At 39.4% G+C, this 14,921-nt stretch overlaps 1 protein-coding gene across 1 annotated transcript; it reads right to left on the bottom strand.

Moving 5' to 3' along the window:
• Positions 1-2,610: 2,610 nt before the first annotated feature.
• LOC130457063 (cholesterol side-chain cleavage enzyme, mitochondrial-like) lies at positions 2,611-9,432 on the bottom strand. Its single transcript, XM_056815274.1, has 5 exons — positions 9,042-9,432; positions 6,934-7,141; positions 6,769-6,883; positions 4,968-5,156; positions 2,611-3,460 (listed from the first exon to the last, which is right to left on the bottom strand). The coding sequence occupies exons 1-5, from the start codon at positions 9,430-9,432 to the stop codon at positions 3,338-3,340; spliced, it is 1,026 nt and encodes a 341-aa protein (XP_056671252.1). The 3' UTR covers positions 2,611-3,337.
• Positions 9,433-14,921: the final 5,489 nt, after the last annotated feature.

Below are 14,921 nucleotides of genomic sequence, written 5' to 3'. Positions count from 1 at the left end.
ACCCTCATTTACCTCCTTCTTAGGCCTCCCTCCTAGAATTCCAGCTCAGAATCTCTTGCCAGGCAGAGAATTGGCAGAAAGCTGGCAGATTGAGTAAAGAAGGAAGAGAAGAGAGAAGAGAAAAAGGAAGGAAAATTGAATCCTAAATTATGAAGAACGGGGTTTAATACTTCAATGTCAGGAGGCAAGAAGGCATGTAGGGAACAAGGAGAAAGGGTGGTGGTAACTCTGGGGAGAAGTAAATAAACGTAGGATATCAGAACTGGGAGGAATCACAGAGGTTGTCTCATCCAAAAACTCATTTAACAGAGAAGAAAATTAGAGGCTCAAAATGATGGTGACTTGCCCACTGTCACACCATGAATTAATCAGTGGCAGTCAGAAATAGAACCTAGGTCTCCTTATTCTCACTCTCTTCCCAAGGATTTCTTTAATGCAATAGAATCAACTTTAAGCATAGTTGAAATAGGTGACTTGTCTCCCAGGTTTGACCTGAGAACTACTGGAAAGATCCACAGCCCAGTAGTGTATCAACCCTGACGGTTTTGTTCCCAATTCTACCAGGGATTAAGACATTGTCTCCCAAAGAAATGGAAATTTCTCTTGGTTAAGCTAGATGATTTCTAAGATGCCCAAGACATAGGAAACAAAACCAACTGGGCTACCATCCAACTCTGACCATAGGTACCATCCAGTTCCATCTACATCCATCTACATACCAACCTCCTGGGGGATCTTTGGGTAGACTTAGATAAGGTTCCAGCCCCATTCTTGGAATTATACAGGGTTTTTTTAGCTTACATTTACCACCCCCCCCAATTAAGAAGCAGAAAAACAAAACCCTAGTAACAAATATATATCATCAATCAAAACAAAATTCCCACATTGGTCATGTCCAAAAATCTCTCATTCTGCATCCTGAGTTCTTCTCACTCTCTGTTGGGAGATGGGTTACATACTCATCATTAGTCCTCTCAGAGAGAAATTGGCCTAGAGAGATTAAGAAATTTATTCACATGAAGGCAGCTGGGTGGTTCAGTGAATTGAGAGCCGGGATAAGAGATAGTCCTGGGTTCAAATATGACCTGAGATACTTCCTAGCTGTGTGACTCTGGGCAAGTCACTTAATTCTCAATGTCTTCCTCTTACCACTCTTCTATCTTAGAACCAATACACAGTATTGATTCTAAGATGGAAAGGGAAGGGAAAGGAAGGAGAAACAAATAAAAGAAGAAAGAAGAAAGAGGAAGGAAGGAAAGAAAGAAAGAAAGAAAGAAAAAAAGAAAGAAAGAAAGAAAGAGAGAGAGAGAGAGAAAGAAAGAGAGAGATAATAGAAGGAAAAGAAAGAAAGGAAAGAAAAAGGAAGGAAGATGGAGGAGGGAAAGGAAAGGAAAAGGGAAAGGAAGCAAAAGAAGTTTACCTATAGTCATGCAACTGGTAAGTAGCAGAGCCAAGAATTCAAACTTTGGTACCAAAAATAAGATCTTGCCATTATACCTGTTGCCTTCATATCCATATGTAAAATGGCACACCTGTTTATGTTGGCATGTCTTTGCACACTTAACAGATTCTTGGCTTGGACAGGGTCAATATTAGAGCCATCAAGGTCATTTTTAAGACTTGGCAATAATTTCTTCACTTAATAAATTTTCATAAGAGTAACTTGCATTGAGAATGATAATAATGATGTGGCTATCTGTTGTAATTTACTAATTTTTAAAATATATTTTATTTTCTGAATTTTAAAATAATGTCATTAATTTAGTATAATTTTTTATTTTAGATTTTTATTTTAGTATTAGAATTTATTTTCAAGTATCTCTGCCCCTCTCCCCTCCTCACACCATAGAAGGCATCATCCAGCAAACATATGTATATAGAGATTATCTTTTCATGTTTCCATTTTTCAGTTCATTCTCTGAAGGTAGATGTTGTAAGTTACTCATCAAGAATTAAGTCTGTAGATGTGTATAATGATCTCTTAATTCTACTCATTTTGCTGCTCATTATCTCATTTAGTTCTTTCCAAGTTTTTCAAAAAATCAATTTACTCATTGTTTCTTATAGTAGAATTTCATCACAAACACATACCACAATTTGTTCAGCTATTTCCCAATTGATGAGCATCCCCTCAGTCCACTTCTCTGCCACCACAGAGAGCTGCTATAAATATTTTGGAACATAGAGGTTCTTTTCCTTTTACCCTTATCTCCTTGGGAAACAGACCCGGTGCTGATACTGCCGAGTACCTAAGGGTATTACACTGTTTTATTAACTCTCTGAGTGTAACTACAAATTGTTCTTCAAAATGGTTGGATTGGTTCACAGTTCTAGTATGTATCAGTGTCCCCATTTTTCCACATCCCCTCCAACATCTGTCATGTATAGCTCGTTTGTCATTTATCCAATGTGATGGATGAGATGATTTCTCAGAATTGTTTTGGTTTCCATTTCTCTATTCAGTAGTGATTTAGAGCATTTTTTCCTATACTTATATATAGCATTGATGTCTTCTTTCAAAAATTGTCTGTTCATAACTTTATCCAGTTATTAAGAGATGACTCATAAATTTGACAAAGTCTATGTTTTAGATATGACACTGCTGTCTAAGAGGCTTTCTATTAAAATTTCTCCCCAATTTTCTGCTTTCTTTTAATTTTGGCAACATTTATTTGTATAAAACTTTTTGATTTAATATATTCAGAATTCTCCATTTTACATCTCACAACACTCTCCAGCTCTGGTTTGTTTGCTTTTTTCAAAGTGGACATTTTGAGAAGTTCAAATGTGCAATATGGTTTTTGTTTTCCTTCTACTCCAATCAGCAATAGAGAAAAAATGTGGGGGATCTTATAGTGAAATCAATTTAAGCCAGTAACAAAGAAGGCTTTTAACCATCTTCTTATTGGTTTCAGGACCTTTTTCCTAGGGCAAGATATGGCATAAGAAGACAGATCCACAGATCACAGAGGTTCTTAACTTTTTTCAATCAGGAAACCCCTTTTTGGTAGTTTCACAAAGTCTTTAGACTCCTCAGAACCATGTTTTTAATTGCATAAAATATACAGGAGTACAAAGGAAACTAATTATTTTGAAATACAGTTCTCCAAATATATATACATATATATGTAAAGTTCACAGACTCCAGGTTAAGAAATCCTACCCTAGATAAAGAGGTAAATCATTTCCTTGGCCCAGCTTCAATCACATTATATACTTGTATTTCTCTACCTGGATCTGTATCATCCTGCATTATACCCAGCTGTTCTGTATATAATGTGGTAATTCCAGGTCACCCTCCCTCCCAATAAACGCACAGGAATTCTGTCTCTCTGTGTTACACCTGGGGCTTGAGGGGCCGGAAGGTGAATATGATGGGCTTGTCAGGCATCAGGATGAGATTAAAGGTGGTCCCCACATCTGTAAACTTGTGGATTTCAATCTTGAAGTTCTCCAAAATCTGCAGAGAAGAGAGGGATGAGCCAAATGAAAAAGGTGGGAGACTCCAGAATGGGATGACTTCATGCTTAGGTCAAAACGGAGGAAATTGCCTATGAGTGGTTTGAGTCTCAAGAAAGGTCCTTTACTCAAAATATAGCTCCCATTGATGCCTCAGATACTACCATTGTGCAACTCTTTGGTCTTTCCTGAATGGTCTCTATAATACAAGTGCCCATTGAGAAAACATGTTCTGCAGGAATGGATGCAGCTTGAGGGGCAGTGAAGGTGGAAGACAAAGTTGGGGGTCCTATATATATATATATATATATATATATATATATATATATATATATATATATATATATATGAGTTTGGCATAGCTCACAATGCTTCCTCTTGCCTTGCTCTTAGGCAATGAGAACAGAGAGATACAGGAGACCAAAAGATGCTGCAAGACACACCAGTAGTTTCCAGGGATGTGAAAGTATTGAGAGGGAAACTTATTCCTCTGATATAAAATGAGGAAATTGGATTAGACCAGTGATGTCAAACTCAAACAGAGATGGGAACCATTAAATCATACCTCAAGATCCTTGTAAGTGGCATATTGACTTAGAAAACTACATGTTGACATTATCTATACTTCTTTTCATTTTTATTTTATTTAATGATTCCCAATGATATTTTAATCTTGTTCCTGCCACACTCAGGAGAATTGCAGACCATATCCCCCAGGGCTTGTTTAACACCTCAGACAAGATACTAGACTAGGCACTCCTCAGACTAGACTATCCCTATGACCCCTTCCAGTTCTAAATATTATGACTCAACAATAAAGATCTCAACAACCCTTAGAGTCAGGAGCTTCCTTTGGCCCAGGAGATAATTTACTGACATTTGACTAAGGAACAGTTTCACTGGGGCCCAAATGTGGGAGAAAACATCCTAATCTTCCTTCTGCCTTCCCCCTTTCCACCTCCCTGGGCCACAGGTCTATCTCCAGAGATTGAAAACACAAACACCTAGGACTAGCCTTTGCCTTGTCCCTAACCAACACCCTCCTACCCACAGTTAATTTTCAAATCACTGCCTGACAGAGGCTAATGAGGCCCCAGAAAGTCTCCATTTGGATTCCTAACCACAAATACTTATGACTTGAGACCCAGAGAAATAGTTGCATCTGCTGCTAAAAGGAAAAAGAGATGCTGGTGGAACAGAGAGGTAGAACCCCAAATGGGTTGAGAATCACTTGGGAACACGATGCTGACATCAGTCTACTTTCTTCTCCCTGTCTACCACCCAGTCTCAGTCAATTCTCTTGGATTCAAAGATGGAGCCCTTCTTTCAGCTAAGAACTCCCTACAGTCTTACCACTATCAGAACACAAACAAGGACTATCTTCAATGCATAGAACTTATCCTCCCTGGGAATAAGAAGGAAATAGAGAGTGGATCCAGAGGGGAAAGGGACTTTGGGCCTTCTTTATGAGATTCCCTCTCTTCCCTCCTAAGCAGTTTTAGACTCACATGTATCAGAAAGATAGTCATCTCCAGCTCTGCGATCCTCCGCCCAATGCATTGCCGAGGGCCAAAGCCAAAACTCAGAGCACGGAAATAGGTGTCTTCATGGAGCCATCTCCTTGGGTCAAACTTTTCTGGGTTGGGGAAGAAATTAGGATCCCTGCCCATGGCAAAAAGACCCACCTGGACCAGTGTCTGGATAAAGACATAGAGAGAGGGAGAAAAGACTAGAACCAGTTCTATGCAGAATGCCCAGGACAGGTTGTTCTGTGGTGCCTCAACAATCCCAGAAATGTCAAATAAGACATCCTGAGACTTAGTTCAGGAACTCTAATCGGGAAGGCAGGAGACATTAAGCTCTGGTCAAGGTTCTATCAAGTACTCATGTCTTCTTGGACAAATGACATCATTCTTGATGACCTCAGTTTCCTCATCTGTCAAATGGAGATAATGCCATAACCCCATAACCCAAGATTAAAGGAGGCAATGGTTCTAAAGGAACTTTGAAAAAATAAATATTTTAACACAAGGGTGACTATATTTCCATCCTAGTAGGAACCCTTACTGTGGCCAAAGGTAACTCGCCAAATTGAGTCAAAATGTTGAATTCTTCCTCATACTCCTACCTTTACCTACAAAGCTTAAATCTGAATCACAATGGATCTCCTTGCACAGACGTTATTTAAGTTCAGAAATTTATGTATTTACCTTTCTCTGGGGCACAGTCTAGTACATTATACATAGTAGTTCCTAATGTTTGTTGAATGTGAAATGGATGAATTGGACATTGGCATTTGTGATGATGTATGTGCCAACATTAAAGACCAACAAAAGTCCATAAAGCAACTCATGTATAGTATTTGTTAGCTGTCTGTTCCTAGGGCTAATTGACTTTCTAGCTTAATGATTTTGATAATCATAATAGTAGCTAGAATGTACTGAGTTTATAAAGTCTTTTATAGATCTCATTTGATCCTCAAAATAACCCTCTGAAGTAGGTGCTAGTATTAGCCTCATTTTACAGATCAGGAAACTGAGGCTGGATTAAGTGACTTGCCTGAAGTCACACAGCTAGTAAATATCTGAGGCAGGATATGAACTTGGGTCTTCCTGATTCCAAGTCCAGTTTTCTATATGCTTTGCCATATACTAAGCTCCCTCATACGTATAGGTTTATTTTCTGAAGCTGGCTCCCTAACACCAAATATAAACACATGCCATGTGCTAAGAGCCCTAATAAAGTCATATTCAGTCTCAAAGTGAATACATTAATTCATGTATAGTATGGGTTGAATATTGCTAATTGTCTGTCTCTATCCCTTCTATGTTAATGTGTATCTCTCAGTATCTCTTAATCTGACCCAGAGGGCAAGGACTCCACTTGCTAAACTCCTTACTGCACCCAGACAGGATCATGCAAACAATTTAATACAGGTTTTTGGATATGAAGGAGACCAAAAAAAAAAAGAGCTAAGCAGGTAACAACAGGTGAATGGCCTCATTCAGAAATGACAAGCACCTGTTATATTAATGGCTCAGGAAGAAGACGTAAGTAAGGGCTGCTCAAGATGAAAACCCCAAGGAAATTCCCAGTCGGTGTAGGGTTGAGTTAGTTCTGCCAGCTCTGGGGGAAAACCCTAAAGCCCTTCACATCTTCCCCTTCTCACTAAAAAATGCAAATTTGGCCACCACCCACCCTGGTTGTCATATCCCCTATTGCCAATCTGGACAAGAAGTGAAAAAAACAATGGTTTGGGCTCTCTGGATTCCTTATAAGGAATGCATGCAAACCAGTCTGAGTGCTTACTTTGGCAGGAATTGTGTAATCCTGGAGAACTAAATCTGATGGAAGGTACCTTTGTATGGTGACTGCAATGGGATGTAGCCTGGAAAAGGAGAGATAGAAAACCCATGTGTAAGTCCTGGAAACAATAACACCCTGGAAGAAAACTCATTCAATCATAATGCTCACTCACCTCGATTAAAAATTGTATCCCATGAGGCCACGTGGTCCCTCCAGATCTTGGCCTTGACCATGCGGAATAGTTCTGGAGGAATATTCAGCATTGGAACGCTAGTATTGAACATTGTAGACACAGCATCAATGAACTTCTGGGCCTCAGAATCTACCAATTCATCCAGGACTCCCTGCCGCTCCCCAAAGATAATGTTGCAGATAGCTGTGGGACCAGAGATTATTTCCATTGGTATGCCTGGCCTATGGTCTTGCTGAGGATTTCAGATCATTAGCCTCCCCTTTACCTCCCACTGAAATTCCATCTTCCTCTTCAAGGTAATTAAAGTATTAGGCATGCTTTTCTCTGTTAAATCAGTTTCCCACATTGCATCATAAGGGATGAGGACAGAGGAAACAGCTTATGAGAGACTTCTCCTTTACAAAGTAAATTTTAGGAAATTGTATCAGTAGCAAAACCAACTGAAACTCTATGATTATTTCAATAGATATGAAAGGGGCAGCAAGGTGGTTCAGGGGATTGAGAGCTAAACCTGGAGAGAGGAAGTCCTGATTTCAAATCTGACCTTAGACACTTCCCACCTGTGAGTTCCTGGACAATTCTGACAAAATACCATACCTGTGCCTAGCAAAAACTCTAGAGAATATTGGAATAAATGAAACCCTCCTCAAAATGATAAATAATATCTTATCTAAAACCACTGGCAAGTATTATCTGTCATGAGGATAAGCTAGAAGCCTTCCCATTATGATCAGGAGTAAAGTAAGGATGCTCATTATCAGCACTGCTATCTAATATTATACTAGAAATGCAAGTTATAGCAATATAGCAATAACAGGAGAAGAAGAAATTAAAATAGGCAATGGGGAATTAAAGCTACTGTTCTTTGCAGATGATATGATGGCATACTTAGAAAATCCTAGAGAATCAACCAAAAACTAATTGAAACAAGTAACTTTAGCTAAGTTGAAGGTTATTTTAAAAAACCCACATAAATCATCAGCATTTCTCTATACTACCAATAAAGCCCAATAGCAAGTGATAGAGAAATCCCATTTAAAATAACTATAGACAATATAAAAACCCAGGAGTCTACCTACATGATCACATCTATAAAACACTTGACAAAAATAAAGTCAGATCTAAGCAGCTGGAAAAATATTAATTGCTCATGGGTGGGCGAGCCAATAAAAAATGATCATTCTAAGATGGGCTCCTTGCACTTCACCAGACTGCCAAAGGAGTTCATGAAATGAAAAAGATGAAGAATTTGATTTAGAATATAAGAAAATTACTTTTTATTGTGTGGGCAATCCTAGGGCATAGACTCTGATAAAATCAACACATTTCTTTCATACAAAGTATTTCTCTAAATTCTCCATTTCGTCCTTATGATAATATTTCATTTTGTTCATATATCATAATTTGTTTTGCCATTGCTGAATTAATGGGAATCTAAGCTGTTTCCATTTATTTTTGTTCCACAGAAAAAGTTCAATGAATATTTGGGTTTATATGAGACATTTCTATTTTTTCTATTTTTTCCATTTTTTTCTCTTAGTTGGATCTTGCTGAATGTATATACCCATTATTTAGGCAGCTAAATGACACAGTAGAGGTCTGGAGTCAGGAAGATGATCTCAAATCCTGCCTCAAACACATACTAGCTGCATAACTTGGGCAAGTCACTTAATCCTGTTTACCTCAGTTTTCTTCACTATAAAATGGAGATGATTATAGCTTCTACCTTCCAGGTTTCTTGTGAGGATCTCATGAGATAATATTTATAAAGCATTTAGAGTGAAGTAAGTACTCATTAAATGATCATTTCCATCTTTCCACCAGTGGGATCTCTCAGTCATAAAATTAGTGACTTCTTCTATAATTCCAAATTGTCCACAATGTTTGAACCCATTTGCCACGTGTGTGGTCTCCCCCATTAGACTGTAAGCTCCTTGAGGCCAGGTACTGTATTTTGCCTTTTTTGGTATCCTCAGTCCTTAGCCCAGTGTCTTGCACAAGATAAGTGCCTAATAAGCATTGAGTTATCAATTCATTGACTGCTAAGACACCCCTTCAGCCCCTTCACTCAGACCATACTCACTCTCAAAAGCAAATCCAAACAGGTCCTGATTGAGGTTCACAGTGAACTTTCCTTCCCCGCTCCTCTCAATCCCTTTGTAAATGATCTTTACAAAATCCTGTGTGACTGGAGAGATCAGGGGCTCAAAATTGTTTACTGAGTCTGCAGTCAGCATTAAATGGTTCAGAAAAGACCGGTCTTTCTTCCAACTTTCAGAGCTCCTGAGGAGGAAAAAAAAAGGAAGTGAAGGAATCTGTGTTCTTGAGAGGACACTGGATGTGATGAAGCCAACCAGGGCATTACATCGTGGCCCATCCCAAATCTGAGAAGGCTCAGAGTCCAAGGACCCAGGTTGCTGCTCCCTCCTTTCTGTGCAAGGGCCCTCAGAGAAGGGTTTTCCACCAGATTCCATTGTAAGCTAAGCCCTTTCACCATCATTCCCATCTCTCCCTCCTTTCATCCCTTCTGTCCCCATCCTCACCATCACTCACCACCACCACTCCAAAGAAAAATGGAAAAATAAAGAAGCAGAAGAGGAAGGAAAATTAGAAAGAGAAGCAAACAAAACTTAGTCTAACCCCACTGAAACTCCAAGCTAAGTTCCTAAAAGCTATTTTCTCTAAAACCCTTACCTTCCATCTTAGAATCAATACTGTGTATTGGTTCCAAGGCAGAGGAGGACCTGACTTATCCTAAGTAAGAATTGGGATAAGGACCTCTAGAGTTTATATAAATCTGATAGAGGAATTGACATGAATAAAAGCATGAAACAAAGAATAATTTGACACAAGCAAAGAAGTCTAGCCAAAGTACTCTCAGGATTTTGAGGAATAAGGGATCACTTTTTCTTAGGATGGGGAAGGTTTCATTGAAGGTGGGGGCACCTAAACATTTTAAACTCAACACATCCAGGGGGCAGCTGGGTAGCTCAGTGGATTGAGAGCTAGCCCTAGAGATGGGAGGTCCTAGGTTCAAATCTGACCTTAGACACTTCCCAGCTTTGTGACCCTGGGCAAGTCACTTAACCCCCATTGCCTAGCCCTTACCACTCTTCTGCTTTGGAGCCAATACACATTAGTGATTCTAAAATGGAAGGTAAGAGTTTAAAAAATACCCCGACATGCTAGCTGGTTGCATTGATGTACAACGCAAGAAGGTCACACAGAACAGAAGGGAATTGGAAACCAACCAGCATGTCAGTTTGATAAGCTGGAAGAATGAATATGATAAGGAGAAATAAGTCTGTTCACATAGGCTAAAGGCTGACTGTTAATGATGTGCCAAGGAGTTGGCATTTTCTTCTAGAGGCAGATATTGACAACATAATTCTGAGCAACTATCTCCTTTGCTGAGCCACAATGCAGAATACAAGCTACTCCCTTGAAAGTCCCCAAACTTCTCTGAATGAACACACCAGGAAGAAATGTTTTGAGCCCACATTACTAAAGTTTGGAGATTTACTTACTTAGGAATCATATTCTTGTACACTGTACTAATAAGTCTGTCTCTTCTGAAGCTTACTAAAAAAAGACATAAAAAAGATGAGCAAAATACTAAATAATGGCTGATCCTAGTCATTAGAATTGATTGAGTAAGTCATAGTCAGAACTATCTTTTAGAAAATAACTTTGGCAGCTGTTGGGAAGTGAAATTGAAGGAAGAAGGGACTTGAAGCAGGGAGATAATTATGAGGTTGTTATAGGCAAGAAGTGATGAAAGCAGGACTTCCAGTCAAGATGGCAGCTTAGAGAAAGCTAAAGTTCAGATCTCTGGAAACCCTTCCCTACTGAACTCAAACTATATGCTCCTAAGGCACCGAAATTCAAAACAAACAACAGCATAGACCCCGGGAATCCTCCTCCTGGACCTGGACCTGGATCAAAAGGTACGCCCCCCCAAAAATCCAGAACACGAGATCACTCGGACATAAGGGGTAGGCAGAAGGAAGGTCCAAGGACCCATCCCCGCAACCCAGAGCTCTGAGTCCGAGGCAGCAGAGGGAACCTCAGAGCCTCAGGACCCGCTATCCTTAAGGCTGCTTCCTGAAAACAACCTGACCCAGTCGAGGGGACACCCAGACAGCAGGGAAACAGAGAGAGACAGGGGAGCCTGTAACCCCCTGACCAGATCCTTCCATCTGAGTCTCACCGAAGGTCCCTACCTCAGGGCATACTCAGTCCAAGGTTAATCCTATCAGGAGCCCTCAGAGCTCCAGGAATCCACGCCCCCCAGAGAGCAGGGTCATCTGAAACAACAGTAACCCTCAGGGCTGGCAAAAGGGCCTCGGGAGCCGGCTATTCTGAAGGCCTCTTCCTGAAAACAACCTGACCCAGTCGCGGGGGCACCCAGACAGCAGGGAAACAAAAAGAGACGGGGGAGCCAGCAGCCTCCTGGCTGGATCCTTCCATCCGAGTCTCAAGGTCCCTGCCTCAAAGCATACTCAGTTCAACCCAGAGAAAGTTAATCATATCAGGAGCCCTTGGAGCTCTGGGAAGCCGTGGCCCCTCCCCCCTCTGAGTGCTGGCTCTCCTGGCCAGCTAAGGCACAGAAACAAACACCCCGAGGAAAGGGCCGAGCCAGGCTCAGAGCATGGAAGTAAGGCAACAGAGAAGCATGAGGAGGGAACTGAGGAGGGCAGTTACACGGAAACACCAACAATTCCTGGCTTCCCCGGGAAGACAGAACAACATCTGCATAGAACGGACAATCTGCCTAGGGCTAAAACCTCTGAACACCTGACAGAGATAAGAAAAGCTAGTCCTCCCCACTCAGATAGAGATGGCAAACTCCACAGAAGCACAAAAGTCCCAAAATTCCAAGAAAAACAAGAAGAAGGGGGCAACTTTGGACCCATTTTATGGAGCAAAAATACAAAATACAGAGGAGATAGAAGAGGAAACACAAGCAAATGCTCCGAAACCTTCCAAAGAACTGGAAACTCTCCACAAACCCATGAAGAATTTGAATTGGAAAGGATCAAAAAGATGGAAGCCTTCTGGGAGGAAAAGTGGGAAATAATGCAAAAGAAATTCACGCATCTACAAAATCAGTTTGACCAAACTGAAAAGGAAAACCAGGCTTTAAAGGTCAGAATTAGGCAACTCGAAGACTATGAGCAGGTAAAAGAGCAAGAATCAATAAAGCAAAGCCAAAAGAGCAAAAAATTAGAAGAGAACATAAAATATCTCACTGACAAGGTGACAGACTTGGAAAATAGAGGAAGAAGAGATAATTTAAGAATAATTGGACTTCCAGAAAAGCCAGAAATAAACACCAAACTCGACATCTTAAGACAAGATATAATCAAAGAAAATTGCCCAGAGATTCTAGAACAAGGGGGCAATACAGCCACTGACAGAGCTCACAGAACACCCTCTACACTAAATCCCCAAAAGACAACTCCCGGGAATGTAATTGCCAAATTCCAAAGCTTTCAAACAAAAGAAAAAATCCTACAAGAAGCCAGAAAAAGACAATTTAGATATAAAGGAATGCCAATCAGTGTCACACAAGACCTTGCAAGTTCCACTCTGAATGATCGTAAGGCATGGAACATGATTTTCAGAAAGGCAAGAGAGCTGGGTCTTCAACCAAGAATCAGCTATCCAGCAAAACTGACTATATACTTCCAAGGGAAAGTATGGGCATTCAACAAAATAGAAGACTTCCAAGTTTTTGCAAAGAAAAGACCAGAGCTCTGTGGAAAATTCAATATTGAAAAACAAAGAGCATGGAATACCTGAAAAGGTAAATATGAAGGAAAGGGAAAAGGAGAAAAATGTTATCTTTTTCTTTTACCTAAACTCTCTTCTATAAGGACTACATTTATATCAATCTATGTATACTAACATGTGTGGGAAATGTAATGTGTAAATAGGGGGAAAAGAAAGACCAAATAGAATAATCTTTCTCACACAAAGATTCACATGGGAAGGGGAGGGGAAGAAAACTCCTATAAGAGGAGAGGAAGAGAGTTTTTATTTAAACCTTACTCTCAGGGAAATCAACTCTGAGAGGGAAGAACATCCATATCCATTGGGATTGTGAATTCTATCTTACCCAACAAGGGAAGGGAGAAGGGAAAACCAAAGGGGGAGGGGGGAGGGAACACAAAAAAGGAAGGGAAGAAGAAGGGGAGGGGGAGGGAACAAAAAGGGAGGGACTATAAAGGGAAACGTATCAAGGGAGGGGACAAGGGGGACTGATTTAAAGTAAATAACTGGTCTAAAAGGTAGAGCTGAAGAAGAAAGGTTAGAATTAGGGAAGGATATCAAAATGCCAGGGAGTCCACAACCCAAAACCCTACCATATGTTGTCTTCAAGAAACACACATGAGGCGGGTAGACACCCACAAGGTCAGAATTAAAGGATGGAGTAAGACCTTCTGGGCCTCAACTGACAGAAAGAAGGCAGGAGTTGCAATCATGATATCTAATAAAGCCAAAGCAAAAATAGACCTGATCAAAAGGGATAGGGAAAGTAATTATATTTTGTTAAAAAGGACTTTAGATAATGAGGAAATATCACTAATCAACATGTATGCACCAAATAATATAGCACCCAAATTTTTAATGGAGAAACTAGGAGTACTGAAGGAAGAAATAGACAGTAAAACCATATTAGTGGGAGACTTAAACTAACCATTATCAAATTTAGATAAATCAAATAAAAAAATAAATAAGAAAGAGGTAAAAGAAGTGAATGAAATCATAGAAAAATTAGAATTAATAGACATATGGAGAAAAATAAATAGGGATAAAAAGGAATACACCTTCTTCTCAGCACCACATGGCACATTCACAAAGATTGATCATACATTAGGTCACAGAAACATGGCACACAAATGCAGAAAAGCAGAAATAATAAATGCAGCCTTTTCAGATCACAAGACAATAAAAATAATGATCAGTAATGGTACATGGAAAACCAAATCAAAAACTAATTGGAAACTAAAGAATATGATACTCCAAAATTGTTTAGTTAGAGAAGAAATCATAGAAACAATTAATAATTTCACCAAGGAAAATGACAATGGCGAGACATCCTTTCAAACCTTTTGGGATGCAGCCAAGGTGGTAATCAGAGGTAAATTCATATCCCTGAGTGCATATACTAACAAACTAGGGAGAGCAGAGATCAATCAATTGGAAAAGCAAATAAAAAACTCAAAAGTGATCAAATTAAAACCCCCCAGCAGAAAACCAAACTAGAAATCCTAAAAATTAAGTGAGAAATTAATAAAATCGAAAGTGATAGAATTATTGATTTAATAAATAAGACAAGAAGCTGGTACTTTGAAAAAACAAACAAAATAGACAAAGTACTGGTCAATCTTATTAAAAAAAGGAAGGAAGAAAAGCAAATTAACAGCATCAAAGATGAAAAGGGGGACATCACCTCCAATGAAGAGGAAATTAAGGCAATCATTAAAAATTACTTTGCCCAATTATATGGAAATAAATACAGCAATTTATGTGATATGGATGAATATATACAAAAATACAAACTTCCTAGACTAACAGAAGAAGAAATAGAATTCTTAAATAATCCCACATCAAAAAATAAAATCCAACAGGCCATCAAAGAACTCCCTAAGAAAAAATCCCCAGGGCCCAATGGATTCACAAGTGAATTCTATCAAGCATTCAGAGAACAGTTAATCCCAATACTATACAAACTATTTGACATAATAAGCAAAGAGGGAGTTCTACCAAACTCTTTTTATGACACAAACATGGTACTGATTCCAAAACCAGGCAGGTTAAAAACAAAGAAAGAATATTATAGACCAATCTCCCTAATGAATATAGATGCAAAAATCTTAAATAGGAGACTAGCAAAAAGACTCCAGCAAGTGATCAGAAAGGTCATCCACCATGATCAAGTAGGATTTATACCAGG

The sequence above is a fragment of the Monodelphis domestica genome, chromosome 1 (assembly GCF_027887165.1).
Source record: "Monodelphis domestica isolate mMonDom1 chromosome 1, mMonDom1.pri, whole genome shotgun sequence".
Lineage (NCBI taxonomy): Eukaryota > Metazoa > Chordata > Mammalia > Didelphimorphia > Didelphidae > Monodelphis > Monodelphis domestica.
Note: the sequence above shows the minus strand (reverse complement) of the source record. Positions and strands in the feature narration are given on the sequence as shown.

What these genes read in the sequence shown, in the direction of transcription:
- LOC130457063 (XM_056815274.1), bottom strand. Translation starts at nt 9,432, where the DNA reads ATGGAATCTGGTGGAAAACCCTTCTCTGAGGGCCCTTGCACAGAAAGG. An exon ending in ACAATTTTTAATCGAGGTGA is followed by an intron (nt 6,884 to 6,933) that starts GTGAGCATTATG and finishes TATTGTTTCCAG; the next exon opens with GACTTACACATGGGTTTTCT. An exon ending in ATTACACAATTCCTGCCAAA is followed by an intron (nt 5,157 to 6,768) that starts GTAAGCACTCAG and finishes GTCTTTATCCAG; the next exon opens with ACACTGGTCCAGGTGGGTCT.